Source organism: Rattus norvegicus, chromosome 18 (genome assembly GCF_036323735.1).
Source record: "Rattus norvegicus strain BN/NHsdMcwi chromosome 18, GRCr8, whole genome shotgun sequence".
NCBI classification, from domain to species: Eukaryota; Metazoa; Chordata; class Mammalia; order Rodentia; family Muridae; genus Rattus; species Rattus norvegicus.
This window is the reverse complement of record NC_086036.1, coordinates 45198138-45214862: the sequence shown is the minus strand read 5'-3', so window position 1 is coordinate 45214862 and position 16725 is coordinate 45198138. Positions and strand designations below refer to the sequence as shown.

Below are 16725 nucleotides of genomic sequence, written 5' to 3'. Positions count from 1 at the left end.
GCTAAGATTAATCTCATAATTAAAGATAGGTTCTAAGTTACAAAAATATTACTTAAATGTATTTTCTTTACTTAGATAAAAGGAACATTTCTAAAATTGTTTTCCAAAGATATGCTACTTCTTATAATATTATTGTGTAACCAAAAAGAAAAAAAATACAAAGATTTTAAAATTTATAGGAAACACATAATAAAAACACTTACTTCTAGAGCACTTTGAACTCGGTCTTTACTGGAAGCATTTCTCTTTAAGTTATTTGTTAAACTAATTGGTTCACACCAGTGGTTGCAGTCACTTCCATACAGCAAACAATCATTTGGTAAAAATGTTTCTACCCAAAGACGACATACATTATCTTTACAGCAAGTCAATAGTACATTACATACAGAAGCCCTGTGGAATGAAAATATTTTAGAGACAATACTAGTTACATAACATATCATAAACATTCTGCAGTGTTTCTATACATATTTAAACTTATAACTAATATAAAAAAAAGGGAGCCAAAGAGATGTTCAGCAGACAGATGGCCACTCCACTTGAGGACCAAGGTTTAATTCCTAGTCCTTTTAGCTCCAATTGAGGGAACTCAACACCCTCTTATGGTTTCCAAGGGCACTGTAGAGACATTTAAGAAAATAAAACAACCATACACATAAAAGCTTAAAAAAAATGTGAAGAGCACATGTATTTATTGATGTCACAACAGAAAATGTTTAGCAACCTATTTTTCTGTCTAGAAGAAAATGGTTTTTATTATAATAATCTTAAGATTTTTATTACATCTAAAGAGCAATGACTTGGATCAAGCCATAATTACTCAATTGACATGCACAAAACAAAGTTCCTAAGAAAACTTCCCTATTCATTAGGTGAATGATCATTATTTTTAACTATTTCTTAATGTTCAAGTTCTACTTTCTATAAAATCATTAAGAAACTGACATAAGCATATAGTATACTGATCGTCTCCTGCCTACCTAGGCCCAAAGTGGTGATATGCAAGAGAATTCATGATAGACCTGAACAAATCACATCCATCCTTAGCAATTCTGGACTTCAGTTATTTCCTTTTATGACATCGTCAAAAGAGCAAGTATATAGAGCTAGTACCAACAAAGAAATCCTCTATCAGATAATTTAGCTAATATAAGGAAGAAAGGAAAGGAGGCAGGAAGGAGGAGGGATGGGCTTCCAGTTGCCAGCTGCGCCCAGAGCTGACCCTATGCCACAACTCTCTGAATCCAGATCCTGCCAGGAGAAAGCTGGTCTACCAGGAGGGCTGAAACACCTGAGAGTACAGATGAGACCACTGCTTCTGTTCAGAGGGACCCCCTGGACCATCAAAACACAGGAAAGGAAGAGCAATCTGAGACAGGATCCTTCTAATTTGTGTCTGCACCTGGAGCTGACCCAGTGCCATTGTGCATTCCTGTACCCAAATCCCTCCAGGAGAGAGCTGGCCCCCAAAAATCCTGACACACAGGCTTACAGGAGGGTCAAGCCACTGTCAGACACAGCAAGACCAGCTAACACCAGAGGTAAGCAGATGGCGAGACACAAGTGCTTGAACATAAGTAACAGAAACCAAGGCCACTTAGAATCATCAGAGCCCAGTTCTCCCACGACAGCAAGTCCTAGACAACCCAACACACAGGAAGAGCAAGATTCTGATTTAAAAATCACATCTCGGGGTTGGGGATTTAGCTCAGAGGTAGAGCGCTTGCCTAGGAAGCGCAAGGCCCTGGGTTCAGGCCCCAGCTCCGAAAAAAAGAACCAAAAAAAAAAAAAAAAAATCACATCTCATGATGATGATAGAAAACTTTAGAAGGACATAAATAACTCCCTTACAGAAATACAGGACAACACAGGAAAACAAGTAGAAGCCCTTACACAAAAAACACAAAAAATCCTTTAAAGAATTCAGGAAAACACAATGAAACAGGTGAAGGAATTGAACAAAACCACCCAGGATCTAAAAATGGAAATAGAAACAATGAAGAAATCACAAAGGAGACAAACCTGGAGATAGAAAACCTAGGAAAGAGATCAGGAGTCAGACACAAGCATCACCAATAGAATACAAGAGATTGAAGAAAAGAATCTCAGGGCAGAAAATACCATAGAAAACACTGACACAACTGTCACAGATAATGTAAAACACCAAAAGCTCCTAGCCCAAAACATACAGGAAATCCAGGACACAATGAGAAAATCAAATCTAAGGATAATAGGTATAGAAGAGAGTGAAGACTCCCAACTTAAATTGCTAGTAATTATCTTCAACAAAATTATAGAAGAAAATTTCTCTAGCCTAAAGAAAGAGATGCCCATAAACATAGAAGCCTACAAAACTCAAAATAGATTAGACCAGAAAAGAAATTCCTACCATCACATAATAGTCAAATCACCAAATGTACAAAACAAAGAAAATACTAAAAGCAGTAAGGAAAAGGGTCAAGTAACATATAAAGGCAGACCTCCCAAAAATCACACCAGACTTCTCGAAAGAGACTAGAAAAGCCAGAAGATCCTGGGCAGGTGTCATACAGACCCTAAGGAAAAACAAGTGTCCGCCCAGGTTACTATATCCAGCAAAACTCTCAATTAACATAGATGGAGAAACCAAGATATTCCATGATAAAACCAAATGTACACAATATCTTTCCACAAATCTAGTCCTACAAAGGATAATAGAAATTTCAACACAAGGAAGGAAACTACACCCTAGAAAAAGCAAGAAGTAATCTTTTTTCAACTAACCTGAAAAAAGATAGCCACACAAACATAATACCACCTCAACAACAAAAATAATAGGAAACAACACTCATTGGTCCCTAATATTTCTCAACATCAATGGACTCAATTCGCCAGTAAGAAGACATAGTCTAACAAACTGGATACCTAAACAGGACCCAGCATTTTATTGTATACAGGAAACACACCTCAGTGACAAAGACAAACACATCTTCAAATTAAAAGGCAGGGAAGAAATTTTTCAAGAAAATGGTCCCAAGAAACAAACTGGAATAGCCATTCTAATAGCGAATAAAACAGACTTTTAAACAAAAGTTATCAAAAAAGATATGGAGGACACTACATACTCGACAAAGAAAAGAATCCACCAAGATGAACTCTCAATTCTGAATATCTATGCCTCAGATGCAAGGAATCCTACATTCATAAAAGAAACCTTACTAAAGTTCAAAACACACATTGTACCTCATACATATTGGGAGACTTCAACCACCCACACTCATCAATGGACACATCATGGAAACAGAAACTAAACATAGACACAGAGAAACTAACAGAAGTTATGAATCAAATGAGTTTAACAGATATCCACAGAGTACTTCATCCTAAAACAAAAGAATATACATTCTCTGCACCTCGTGGTACCTTCTCCAAAACTGACCATATAATCGGTCACAAAACAGGCCTCAACAGATACAAGAAGACTGAAAAAATCCCCTGCATCCTATCAGATCACCATGGACTAAAGCTGATCTTTAATAACAACAAAAACAACAGAAAGCCAATATAAACATGGAAGTTGAACAATGCTCTACTCAATGATAACTTGGTCAAAAAAGAAATAAAAATTAAAGACTTTTTAGATTTTAATGAAAATGAAGGCACAACATACCCAAACTTATGGGACACAATGAAAGCAGTGCTAAGAGAAAAATTCAGTGCTAAGAGAGTGCCTCCAAATAGAAACTAGAGAGAACATATACTAGCAGCTTAACAGCACACCCGAAAGCTCTAGAACAAAAAAGAAGCAAATACTTGCAAGAAGAGTAGATGGTAGGAAATAATCAAACTCAGGGCTGAAATCAACCAAGTAGAAACAAAAAGAACTATACAAAGAATCAACAAAACCAGGAGCTGGTTCTTTGAGAAAATCAACCAATAGATAAACCCTTAGCCAGACTAACCAGAGGGCACAGAGAGAGTATCCAAATTAACAAAATCAGAAATGAAAAAGGAGACATAACAACAGAATCTGAGGAAATCCATCCAAAACATCATCAGATCGTACTACAGAAGTCTATACTCAACAAAACTAGAATATCTGGAAGAAATGGATGATTTTCTAACAGATATCAGGTACCAAAGTTAAATCAGGATCAGATAAACCATCTAAACAGTTCCATAACCCACTGAGAAAAAGAAGCAGTCACTAAAAGCCTGCCCCCCCACCCCAAAAGAAGCCAAGAACCAGATGGGTTTAGTGTCAAATTAAATTAGAACTTCATAGAAGACCTAAGATCAATACTGTCCAAACTATTCCACAAGATAGAAATACAGAGAACACTACCCAACTCATTCTATGAAGCCACAATTACGCTTATATATAAACCACACAAAGAAAGAGAACTTCAGACTAATTTCTCTTATGAATATCAATATAAAAATACTCAATAAAATTCTCACAAACCGAATCCAAGAACACATCAAAACGATCATCCATCATGATCAAGTAGGCTTCATCCCAGGGATACAGGGAAGTTTCAATATACAGAAATGATCAGTGTAACCCACTATATAAACAAACTCAAAAAAAAAAAAAAAAGACTACATGATCATCTCATTAGACGTGGAGAAAGCATTTGACAAAATTCAACATCCCTTCATGATAAAAGTCTTGGAAAGATCAGGAATTCAAGGCCCATACCTAAACATAGTAAAAGCAATACACAGCAAACAAGTAGCCAACATCAAACTAAATGGAGAGAAACTTGAAGCAATCCCACTGAAATCAGAGACTAGACAAGGCTGCACTCTCTCTCCATACCTATTCAATATAGTACTCGAAGTCCTAGCCAAAGCAATCAAACAAAAAAAAAAAAAAAAGAGGTTAAGAAATAGAAATTGGAAAGGAAAAACTCAAAATATCACTATTTGTAGATGATATGATAGTATACTTAAATGAACTCAAAAGTTCCAGTAGAGAACTCTTAAACCTGCTTAACAACTTCAACAAAGTGATGGATATAAAATTAACTCAAACAAATCAGTCAAGCTGTATTACAGACAACACTTATAAAAACTGTATGGTATTGGTACAGAGACAGGCAGATAAATCAATGGAATAGAAATGAAGACCCAGAAATGAAGCCACACACTTATGGTCACTTGATCTTTGACAAGGAGCTAAAACCATCCAATGGAAAAAAGACAGCATTTTCAACAAATGGTGCTAGTTCAACTGGCAGTCAGCATGTAGAAGAATGCAAATGGATCCATTCTTATCCCTTTGTACAAAGTTCAAGTCTAAGTGGATCAAGGACCTCCACATAAAATCAGAAACACTGAAACTAGTAGAAGAGAAAGTGGGGAAGAGCCTCGAACACATGGGCACAGGGTAAAGTTCCTAAACAGAACATCAATGGCTCATTCTCTAAGATCAAGAATTGACAAATGGGACTTCATAAAATTGCAAAGCTTCTGTAAGACAAAGAACACTGTCATTAGGACAAAATAGCAAGAAATAGGGAAATTTTCTTTAAAATTCCTACATCCAATAAATGGCTAGTATCCAATATATACAAAGAATCAAGAGGTTAAACTCTAGAGAATCAAACAACCCTATTAAAAAATGGGGTACAGAGCTAAACAAAGAATTCTCAATTGAGGAATACTAAATGGCGAAGAAGCACCTAAAAACATGTTCAACATCCTTAGTCATCAGGGAAATGCAAATCAAAACAACTCTGAGATTCCATCTCATGCCAGTCAGAATGACTAAGATCAAAAACTCAGATGACAACAGATGCTGGTGAGGATGTGGAGAAAGAGGAACACTCTTCCATTGTTGATGGGATTACAAGCTGGTACAACCACTCTGGAAATCAGTCTGGAGGTTTCTCAGAAAATTGAACATAGTACTACCTAAAAACCCAGTTATACCATTCCTGGTCATATACCCAAAAGATGCTCCAAAATATAACAAGGACACATGCTCCACTATGTTCATAGCAGCCTTATTTATAATAACCAGAAGCTAGAAAGAACCCAGATGTCCTTCAACAGAGGAAAGGATACAGAAAATGTGGTATACTTACACAATGGAGTACTATTCAGCTATTAAAAACAATGACTTCATGAAATTCTTAGGCAAATGGATGAAACTAGAAAATATGCTCCTGAGTGAGGTAACCCAATCACAAAAGAACCCACATATAGTATGCACTCACAGATAAGTGGCTATTAGCACAAATGCTGTACATACCCAAGATACAATTCACAGACCACATGAAGCTCAAGAGGAATAACCAAAGTATGGATGCTTCAGTCATTCTTAGAATGGGGAACAAAATACTCACAGGAGGAAATATAGAGACAAAGTATGAAGCAGAGACTGAAGGAAGGCCAGCCAGAACCTACACAATCTGGGGATCCAGTCCATATATACACAGTCACCAAATTCAGACAATATTGCTGATGCCATGAAGTGCATACTGACAGGACCCTGATATACCTGTCTCCTGAGAGGCTCTGCCAGAGCCTGACAAATACAGAGAAGGATGCTCACAGGCAACCATTGAACTGGGAATGGCGTCCCCCATGGAAGAGTTAGAGATAGGTTTGCAACCCCATTAAGAAGAACAACAGTATCAACCAACCAGAGCTCCCAGAGCTCCCAGGGACTAAACCACCATCCCACGATTACATAGGGATGGACTTATGGCTCCAACCGCATATGTAGCAGAGGATGACCTTGTTGAGCATCAGTGGGGGAAGAGGCCCTGTGGATGCCCCAGTGTAGGGGAATGTCAGGCCAGGGAGGTGCTGGGGAGTTGGTGTGTGGGTGGGGGAGCACCCTCATAGAAGCAGGGGGAGAGAGCAGGTTTCTGGAGGGGAAACCAGTAAATGGCATAACATTTAAAATGTAAATAAAAAAATCCAATGAAAAAAAAAAGAACAAAAGGAGGGATGGATAGAAGAAGGGTGGGAGGCGAAGAGGGAGGATAGTAAAGCCAAAACAGAAAGGAGAGAAGCTAAGAGGAATGAAAAAGGTTGGACCCCCAGTGCAGGGGAATGTGTGTGTGTGTGTGCGCGTGCGTGCGTGCGTGCGTGTGTGAATACCCGTATGGGAGAGGGGGAGGAAATGGGGGTTTATGGACAGTAAACCAGGAAAGGTAATAACATTTGAAATGTAAATAAATATATCTAATAAAAAAATTTCCAAAAAAAAGGAGGTATCTCAAATTGTCTTTTAGTTGCACTGGATGCAAAACAAATGTTAAGAGAATATTTATCTTAGAATGAACATACTATAGGAATTTTCTAAGGTTTTTTTTTTTTTCTATTAGTGATAGCTAAGGTCAGTGAGATTTTATTTTCCTTGCAGATTTCCCAGCATTTTGTCAATAAAACCTGCATGGTTATAATAAGTGCTTTGTACAATCAAATAACTCAGCATTCATATGCTTTATGTATAACATTGCATGTGGAAAAATCATTGCTAACCTCACTTTGCATCGTTCTTAAATTCATTCTTTGTTTATAACGAGACTTTCCCAGGTCTCGAGGTAGGAAACTAAAGATCTTCAGACTTTACATAAAGAAAAAAAAATATTCTACAGCAATTGCCTTATCATTCATCTCTATGTGATTAAAACAAACCAGCAGGACAAAAGAAAAATGAAGCAAGGGTGGATGGGGAGGGGAACACCCTTATAGAAGAAGCAGAGGGGGAAGGGATAGGGGGCTTATGGACAGGAAACCAGGAAAGGGAATAACATTTGAAATGTAAATAAATATCCAATAAAAAAAGCAAAAATCGGGATTGGGGATTAGCTCAGTGGTAGAACGCTTGCCTAGCAAGCCCAAGGCCTTGGGTTCAGTCCCCAGCTCCGAAAAACAAAGAAAAAAAAAACTATAAAAAGCAAAAATCAATATTTTTCCTTGATTATTCTGTCAACTTCAACTTGCCCAGTGCATTCTCTCCCCACTCCCATCTAGTTCTCCCACCCACCTTTCTGTCTATTCCTTTGCATTCCTCCTCTCTAGTTCTCCATGCTTCCCTTTCTCTGATCTCTGACAGCATCCTCTGCGGTCAGCCTCTCTGAGCCATGTTTTATTTTCATCTCCCCTCCATCTGCCCCTCACTTCTTGTAAAACGCATTCTTCTGATTTCTTTCTCAACCTCTTGTTTCTCACTCCTCATCACTGTAATACTCATCCATCCCTCGCATTTCCTCTTCCTTTCTTCTATCCCCTGCCTATACTTATTTCCTCCCTCTAATATACTCATATATACACAGGTTGTAGCAATAAAAGCAAAAGCAAGCAATTTAACAAGGAAATAAATTAAAAGACGATACTAAAAGTTCATATTGTCAATGAATATCTAGCAGAGTAGAAACAGTTACAAAGGAAGAGGAGCAGGCAGTAACTAAAGGGTGGACTAGAGGACAATCAGATGAAGCAAAAGAATTTAAGAGAAACAAAACAAGTCAAGAGAGGTGCCAACTCAAAAACAACAGAGTGCAATGATCTTAATACATGTATACAGCTTCAAGTGACTCCTCAGGATATCTATAGTCAATATAAAAAAAAATGGCAGGTAATATACAAAGGGTATAGAGGAACTGCATTTCTTTGTCAGTTGTCTTCCTTGCTCCATTCTTAGTTAAAATGTCCTCTAAGTACTTAATACTAATAGATTGGAGCTCCCCTTCTTCATTTCTTTTACAATGTTTATTATTCCCTCAACGGTCTATCACAGTGGTTCTCAACCTTCCTAATGCTGCAACCCTTTAATACAGTTCCTCATATTGTGGTGACTCCTAACTATAAAAATTTTTGTCACTGCTACTTCGTAACTACAATTTTGCAACTCTTATGAGTCATAATATAAATATCTGTGTTTTCCAATGGTCTTAGGCAACCCCTGTAGAAGGGTCATTTGCTCCCCTTCCCACAGAAGAGTCATAACTAACCCACAGGCTGAGAACGACAAGTCTATCATATTAATACAGCGTCCATACAGAATACAAAAACAACAAACAATAGATTTAACCTCACAGAAAGCAACCCTGTGATAGGTTACATGTCTGCAGCATTTGTTCTATACTGATGAAACAAGTTAAGATGGTTTAGCAACTTGTTATCTCCAGCCAACTTTTGGAGGTCCCTACAGAATATCACCAAACCTTCCAACCTGATCTGTATTCAGCACTTTCTAAATAGTAAAGAATATGCTTACTACACAAATATTTCTACTGTTCTTTCTCAATTAAAACAGACTCTGTGCATTCAAGGATTTTTAATTTGATATTTTCTTTATTTATATTTCAAATGTTATCTGTTATCCCCTTTCCCGGTTTCCTTTCCAAAACCCCCTATCCTATTTCCCCTCCCCCTCCTTCTATGAGGGTGCTCCCCCTCTCACCTCCCTGCCCTGGCATTCTTCTACACTCTCTGTATTCAAGTTTTCTTTTTTTTTTTTTTTTTTAAAGATAAAGTTTCATGTATCTCAGACTGACCACATATGTACTCCACAGCAAGAATGATTTTGAGCCTGTGGCCTTCCTCTACTTCTTAAGAGTATATATATCCTAAGTATATGATCTTCAAAGCCACATTAAAAATGGAGAGGAAGGGGGAGAGAGGGGGGAGGGGGAAGGAGACAGACTATAACTTAATAAAATAGCCCAAAGGTAGGAGAATAACTATTGCTTCATTTTTATTTGCAGGAACCCCTAAATGTCCCAGTTTTAGGCATCTGCCATCTGCTTCAGTCTTCACTGTGATCAGTTCCATCAAAACTTAAGCTAAGTCAGTCCACAAAATTTCAGTAATTCATAAGCTTGTTTAGTATTTTGATGGCTATAGCACCAATAAATGAGTATATTCATTTATTATATATCAGCAGAAATTAGTTTTTATAAAGTAGTTCTCTTCAGATAGGTTTTAAAGACAAATTTCTGATTATCAAGTGGAGTCATTTACAACTTTTAAAATAAAAATTAATACACACAGTGAGATCACTTTATTCAAAACACATTTTAAAGTATGTAAGTAAGAGAACTAGAACGTAAGTGAATCTGAGATACGGTCCCTTCCGCTGGCAATACTGATTACTCAGATCACTCTCTGTTAGCTTGAAGACTCTTCCACAAAATGAGAACAGAACCAGTACTTTTCCTAATTTCTCTTCTACACTAAACTTGGACTGTAGAGCTAGGATAAGGACAATAACTACTATAATAGGTATATATCCTGTTGGTCCAAGGGAGCAAAATAAAGTCACCAAATGATCTGCATACATCACCACTGTTCTACTTGAACATCTCAAATGCTGAAACTCAACAGAACCAAAACTGTGAGATATACAACCAAATCTGCACTGCCATGTAGTACAAGACAGACCTGTAGATACACTTACTAAATCTGTGTAACTTATCGAAAGAACACATAAAAATTCTATGTTATAGAAGTTTTTCAAGGACTACAGAAATTAAAAAAAAAAAATACTGACAGACATTTTTGAGTTCATACGAGTTAAACTGAGCATCTGTGGGTTAAACTAATACTCAATTCAAGGCAAGATAATTTAAAGAATTAACTCTATTTTCCTCAAAGATGTCCTTTCAATAAAGGGTATTTTGTTTACTGGTTTGTTTGTTTTTTAAAAAGGATACAATTTGCAAGTACAAATGAGGATGGAAACTGTCAAAAACAAAGTCTATTCAAACAGTGATCCAAATAAGATATACAATGGAACATGAAACAAAGAAAAGAAAAGATATACAACTGCATGACAAAGACATAGATATGGAAATAAGTTATCTTGGTCTCAAATTCACTTTGAGGCTTTTATGCTAAGCATTAATCAAACGTGACTGGTATCCAGACATGTGCAACCTGGAACAATAAACTGTTATTCTAATCTTCAAAGGTTCAAAGTAAGAAAACCAGTTAAAGTTGGTGATAATTCTCTAACATACAGTGAAAACACTGACCTCGGCATATATTTGCTTGTTTTACGCCAGGAAAATCCATTTACAGCTCGTGGATGGGCCAGATACACAAAAGAAAAGTCAATTTCTCCTTGGGATTGTTTTTCTGAATTTTTATCTGGAGAGGTAACAGCTGGTCGCCAGTTTTCTACATTATACCATACCTTTAGAAGACAGTCATCCTGAGGAGAAGAACCAAAAAGCATCCAGTGACCGTATAACCACAAACATTATTCAGGAGAAAATGAAATTAAGGATTTTTTTCTCTCTTAAGCTAAAAATTCAAGTAAGAGTGAGATACTAGCTATATTGATGGCACACCCCTCTGATCCTGGAAGAGGCAGAAAGAGAGTGAGCTACATAGTCCTGCAAGGTAACATAGTAATACCATGTCTTTAAGACAAAACCAAACAAACAAAATAAAACCAAAACAAAGCAAGCATAGAGAAAGCAATACTACCACGAAATTATAGATAACTGAGAACTCTGAACAAATTCTGATAACTGAGATAGATGGCAAGGCAGTTCATGAATTATCATTTTTTAAGAAAATATTGAAAATGAAATTAATTTAATATTGCAAAACTATTTTATTTAGGGCTTTCTTCAAAAACCTGACAGAACCCACATGGTAAAAGAACCAACTCTGGCAAACTGTCTTCTGCAAGCATGCATACATACAGATAAGATAGACACAACCACACACACCCATACACAGACACACAGACACACAAAATGTTAATAATCAAGTACTGTATGTATGCCGATCCTCATCTGAACTTAACTTGGGAAATATAGGGGGAAAATACAAAGAAATTGGTATTAGGCTCCATTTTTGAACATCAATCAGAATAACCACCTCCACGTCACTCGTTAAAAAAAAAAAAACAAGTACAATTTCAAGGCATGGTGGTGCATTCCTTTAATCTCAATACAAGCAGAGGTATCTCTTTAAGTTTAAGGATATCCTGGTCTATACAGTATGCTGTAAGTGAGACCTTGTCTCAAAAAAACAAAAACAAAAACAAACAAACAAAAAAAAAACACCCAAAAACCTACTAAATTAGTAAATAACTAAAGCTTTACTGGGTCTTTAGAATATCTCAGACTGTTTTCAGAAGGCTTTGTGCCATGAGAAAAATAATTGAAACTAGTGGTTTAGGATCTACTTTGTAAAGCAGCAATTGAAAATAAAATAATTTCAAGAAAATATGGAATGAAACAACAGTAACAAAAGTATGTGCAACTCATTGACAAGTGGCTATTAGCCCAAATGCTTGAATTACCCCAGATGCACAGAACACATGAAACTCAAGAGGGATGACCAAAATGTGAATGCTTCACTCCTACTTTAAAAGGGGAACAAGAGAAACCCTTGGCAGGGAATAGAGAGGCAAAGTTTAAATCAGAGGCAGAAGGAACACCCATTCAGAGCCTGCCCCACATGTGGCCCATACATATACAGCCACCCAATTAGATAAGATGGATGAAACAAAGAAGTGCAGGCCAAGAGGAACCGGATGTAGATCTCTCCTGAGAGACACAGCCAGAATACAGCAAACACAGAGGCAAATGCCAGCAGCAAACCACTGAACTGAGAATAGGACCCCCATTGAAGGAATCAGAGAAAGGACTGGAAGAGCTTGAAGGGGCCCAAGACCCCATATGAACAATAATGCCAACCAACCAGAGCTTCCAGGGACTAAGCCACTACCCAAAGACTATACATGGACTGACCCTGGGCTCCAACCTCATAGGTAGCAATGAATAGACTAGTAAGAGCACCAGTGGAAGGGGAAGTCCTTGGTCCTGCCAAGACTGAACCCCCAGTGAACGTGATTGTTGGGGGAAGGGCGGTAATGGGGGGAGGATGGGGAGGGGAACACCCATATAGAAGGGGAGGGGGAGGGGCTAGGGGGATGTTGGCCCAGAAACCAGGAAAGGGAATAACATTCGAAATGTAAATAAGAAATACTCAAGTTAATAAAAAAAAAAAAAGGAAAAAAAACCAAGTATGTGCAAAACAAAACAAACAAAACTGCTCCCCAATTTCCCTCTAATGAGCCTTTTATAAAGTCTTATATTTTATACCAAGTCAGACATATATTTGAACTAAAAGGTAATAAACTAATTTTTGCTCATTGATTTTTACCCTACACACAAGGCACTTAGCCTGTCGTTTCATATCTACTGCTTTAAATTAACCCTATGATTAAGGTACTCTGAGGTGGGGTATTGTTATCCCCATCAACTGACTAGTCTGAGACAAAACTGGTAAATTTGTATTTATTTTTAGATCTGTCTCTAAATCTAGGTTTTTTTCCATCTATGCTTTTTTACATTATAGTTAGACATTTTTTATCTACTTTTTTATAGAAATTAAGAGTTTTAAGATAAGTAAATAATGGAATAAATAAGTTAATGTTCATAGGTTCAAAAATAAATTACAGCAGGCTGGAGATAACTCAACAGTTAGAGTGCATGCTCAAAAAGCAAGAGGACCTGAGTTTGACTCTACAGGACCCATACAAAAAAGTCAGGTGCTACCATGCTTGCCTGTAACCCTGGTATTGAGAAGGCAGAGGACTCCAGAGGCTTTCTGGACAGCCAATCTAACCCATACTGACATCCAAGCTCATTAAAAAGCTGTCTCAAAAAAAAAAAAAAAAAAAAAAAGGTTGAGATTGATCTTAATTTCTGGTCTTTATTCTGTGTATACAACCCTGCACATGCAGTACACATGTATATATATACACACAAACACACACACACACACACACACACACACACACACACACACACACACCACAGAATTTGACATTATTTTCAAAATTTACCTTTCCAGCAGTGGCAAAAAATTCTCCATCTGGTGAAAATTTCATGAGGTGGACCTGGGAAGCAGTTCTGTAAATTAAAAGGTAAGAGTTAATCACCAGGGAAACTGGGTTCAAAATAACCAGAACTTTACAAACTGAACTCCAGCAATTTCTCATGATTACAGAATTTTGGTTAACAGTTTCACACTCACTTTTCCCCCTTATGAGACGGGGGCTAGTCTGCAGCTCAGGTTGGTTAAACAGCAGGTTAAGCAGGCCTCTTGTTTCTACTACACAGCTGAACTACAGAGTACCACTAGTACTCTAAAGGTTCATACAGAGTTTTCATTGTTCCTGCTGAGAATATTTGTTTTGTTTTCCTTTTTTTGGTGTTGGAGATAAACTCAAGAGCCTGTAAATGCTAAGTACATGCTTTACTAGAGAGTTTCCTCCTGACCCTTAACTTTTAGAATTTAGAATATTTCAAAAAAGTAGTTACTAAGAGAAACTTTAAATATAGATTTTGAAGTCATGCAAATGCAGGAAATTCTAGCATTCAAATAGTAGAATTAAGAATACTGCAAGTCTGAAACCCATTTGGCCTACACTGTGACTACTACTTCAAGCAAGCCAGGGCTGTAAAGGTGAGGCCCCTTCTCCAAAACCAGTTTTAAACATTTTCCTAAGAATCATGAGTAATAATTGCTTAAAAAGAAAGAAAGAAAGAAAGAAAGAAAGAAAGAAAGAAAGAAAGAAAGAAAGAAAGAAAGAAAGAGAGAGAGAGAAAGAAAGAAAGAAGGAAAGAAGGAAAGAAAGAAAGAGGGAGAGACAGAAAGAAAGAAAAAACCTTGACAAGTCTAACACCCATTAATAGCACATTCCCTCTAAATATGAGAGAATGGTTTCGTTTTTCAATCAGGACACCTAATTTCCAAATCCATGTATCTCTAATACTCCAATATACATTTTTTAGACAACAATGATTTTAAGGGAATTTTGCCTTTACTGGGCTAACATTTCTTAGATGAAAGACTTCATGTGTGATAACAGGAATCTAAATAATCATGAATTCAGCTACTCAGCCTCACCTACCTACTTGGTACATAGTTGCCTTTTCTCCTCCAAGTAATTTAGGTTCACTATTCCATATAGCCTTCCATTTTTAAAACTCATATACACTGGATCACCTAGCACTATCATTGCTTTCCTTTCTTCATTCAAATTCATGCTTAGCTGTATCTGTGCCAAAATGATTAGCAATGCATGTCAAAACGGGCCTTTTCCTTCTTTCGGGTACAGTGATGGGATCACACCTGGAGCTTAATGTATGTGATAGCCAAGCATTAGACCACTGAACTCTATCTATTCCCCAGACCAGCAAAAGGAATTCTGTCACGATTCTTTTCCAATATAAGTAATCTCCCCTACCATTTACATATAAGATAGATTTAAAAAAACTAATGAATGAAAAGAAAGTGATATTATCTATAGTCTCATTAATACTACAGCATTCTTCCTCAGATAAACACCAGTCAACATATCAGCACATAAAAGAGTTTCACCTTTTTTTCCCAATCCCCTGTCATCTACTTTGAACAGAAGAGAAGCAGAATGGGTTGGATAGGAGGCCATATTTATAGTTTATACTGTAACAGTATCGACTTATTTTAAAATGTAAACACTTCTGCAACTAGGTGCAAAGAAGTGTTTATGTATTAAGTATACAGACTACATCATTACTTCATTGGCTTATGGTTTCCCTTGGCACCCCATAATGATTTGAAATACTTACTGGTTCACTACTATATTCTCATTTTTGCTGCAACAACAGAATGATGCAATGAACATATAAATGAATGTATACTCTCAGGGAGAGAGAGGGAGAGGTATGTAAGCAAGCAAACATTCATGCTCTCACCAGGAGCTGACCCAGGGTATTGCTCTTCTAGTTTGTTTTCTAACATTATATTAAACATCCTGGCAAAAGGCAACTTAAGGAATGGGTTCATTTCATCTTACAGCTTACTGTCTGTCATGAAGGGAAGTCAGAGCAGAAATTCAAGGCAGGAACTTGGAGGTAGGAACTAAGCAGAAGCCACAAAGGAATACTACTTACTAGCTTGCTCCTCTGGCTTTCTTCGTTTGCTTTCTTATATACTTTAAAGGCTACCTGCCCAGAGACAACACCGCCTGCAGTGGACTGGGTCCTCCCACATCAATTATCAATTAAGGAAATACCCCACAGCCTTGCCTAAAGGGGATTCTGATGGAAGCATTTATTCAATTGAAATTCCCTTTACTGGGATGACTAACTTGTGTCAAGTTGACAAAAACCCAACCAACACAACTATTCTATTTTATCTTTTATCACCTTATTGTTTTTAGGTAGAACTTCTCACCGAACTTCAAGTTTGTCTTTCAGCTAGACTGGTTGACCAGTCAACAAGTCCTTGGGTCCACCTCCTTCTATACCCCATCTCCACCCCAATTACATAAGTGTGCTATTATGTCTGTCTTTTATATGAATGTAGGGACTCCAAATTCAGTTCCTCATACATGCATAACAAATATTTACCCAATTTAGCCATCTCCTCAGCTTGCTCACTCATTTTTACTCATCTGATTAATCTTTGGGATATTCCTAAACTAAATTATAAAACTGTGCCATAAGCAGTTGTGCATGCCTGTAATCCCAGCACAATTAGCTTATAGGCGATTAGCTCCTCCTAGGAACCTAAAAGTCTCTTCCCATCTTCATAGCTCACTGCTGTTAACTAGTGATCTATTCTTTCTAACTAATCTTACTTTTAAAAGAAGGTGTTTAACTCCAGAACTGAATCTATTTCTCCTCAAGCTTTTATTTATTAGAGAAATGTTTTTACTTGGATAGACAAACAATTAATTTTACCTCTCTTTCACTTTATAGCTTTGGT

At 37.1% G+C, this 16725-nt stretch overlaps 1 protein-coding gene across 5 annotated transcripts in view; it reads right to left on the bottom strand.

Moving 5' to 3' along the window:
• Dmxl1 (Dmx-like 1) overlaps window positions 1–16725 on the bottom strand; it is a 170495-nt gene that overhangs the window by 135137 nt on the left and 18633 nt on the right. For all 5 annotated transcript variants that reach the window (XM_017601109.3, XM_006254710.5, XM_006254711.5 and 2 more), the window contains exons 6-8: window positions 13814–13880; window positions 10980–11158; window positions 204–393 (exon numbers count right to left, since the gene is read on the bottom strand). In XM_017601109.3, the coding sequence (XP_017456598.1) occupies window positions 204–393; window positions 10980–11158; window positions 13814–13880 (436 nt within the window). The remainder of the gene's footprint in view (window positions 1–203; window positions 394–10979; window positions 11159–13813; window positions 13881–16725) is intronic.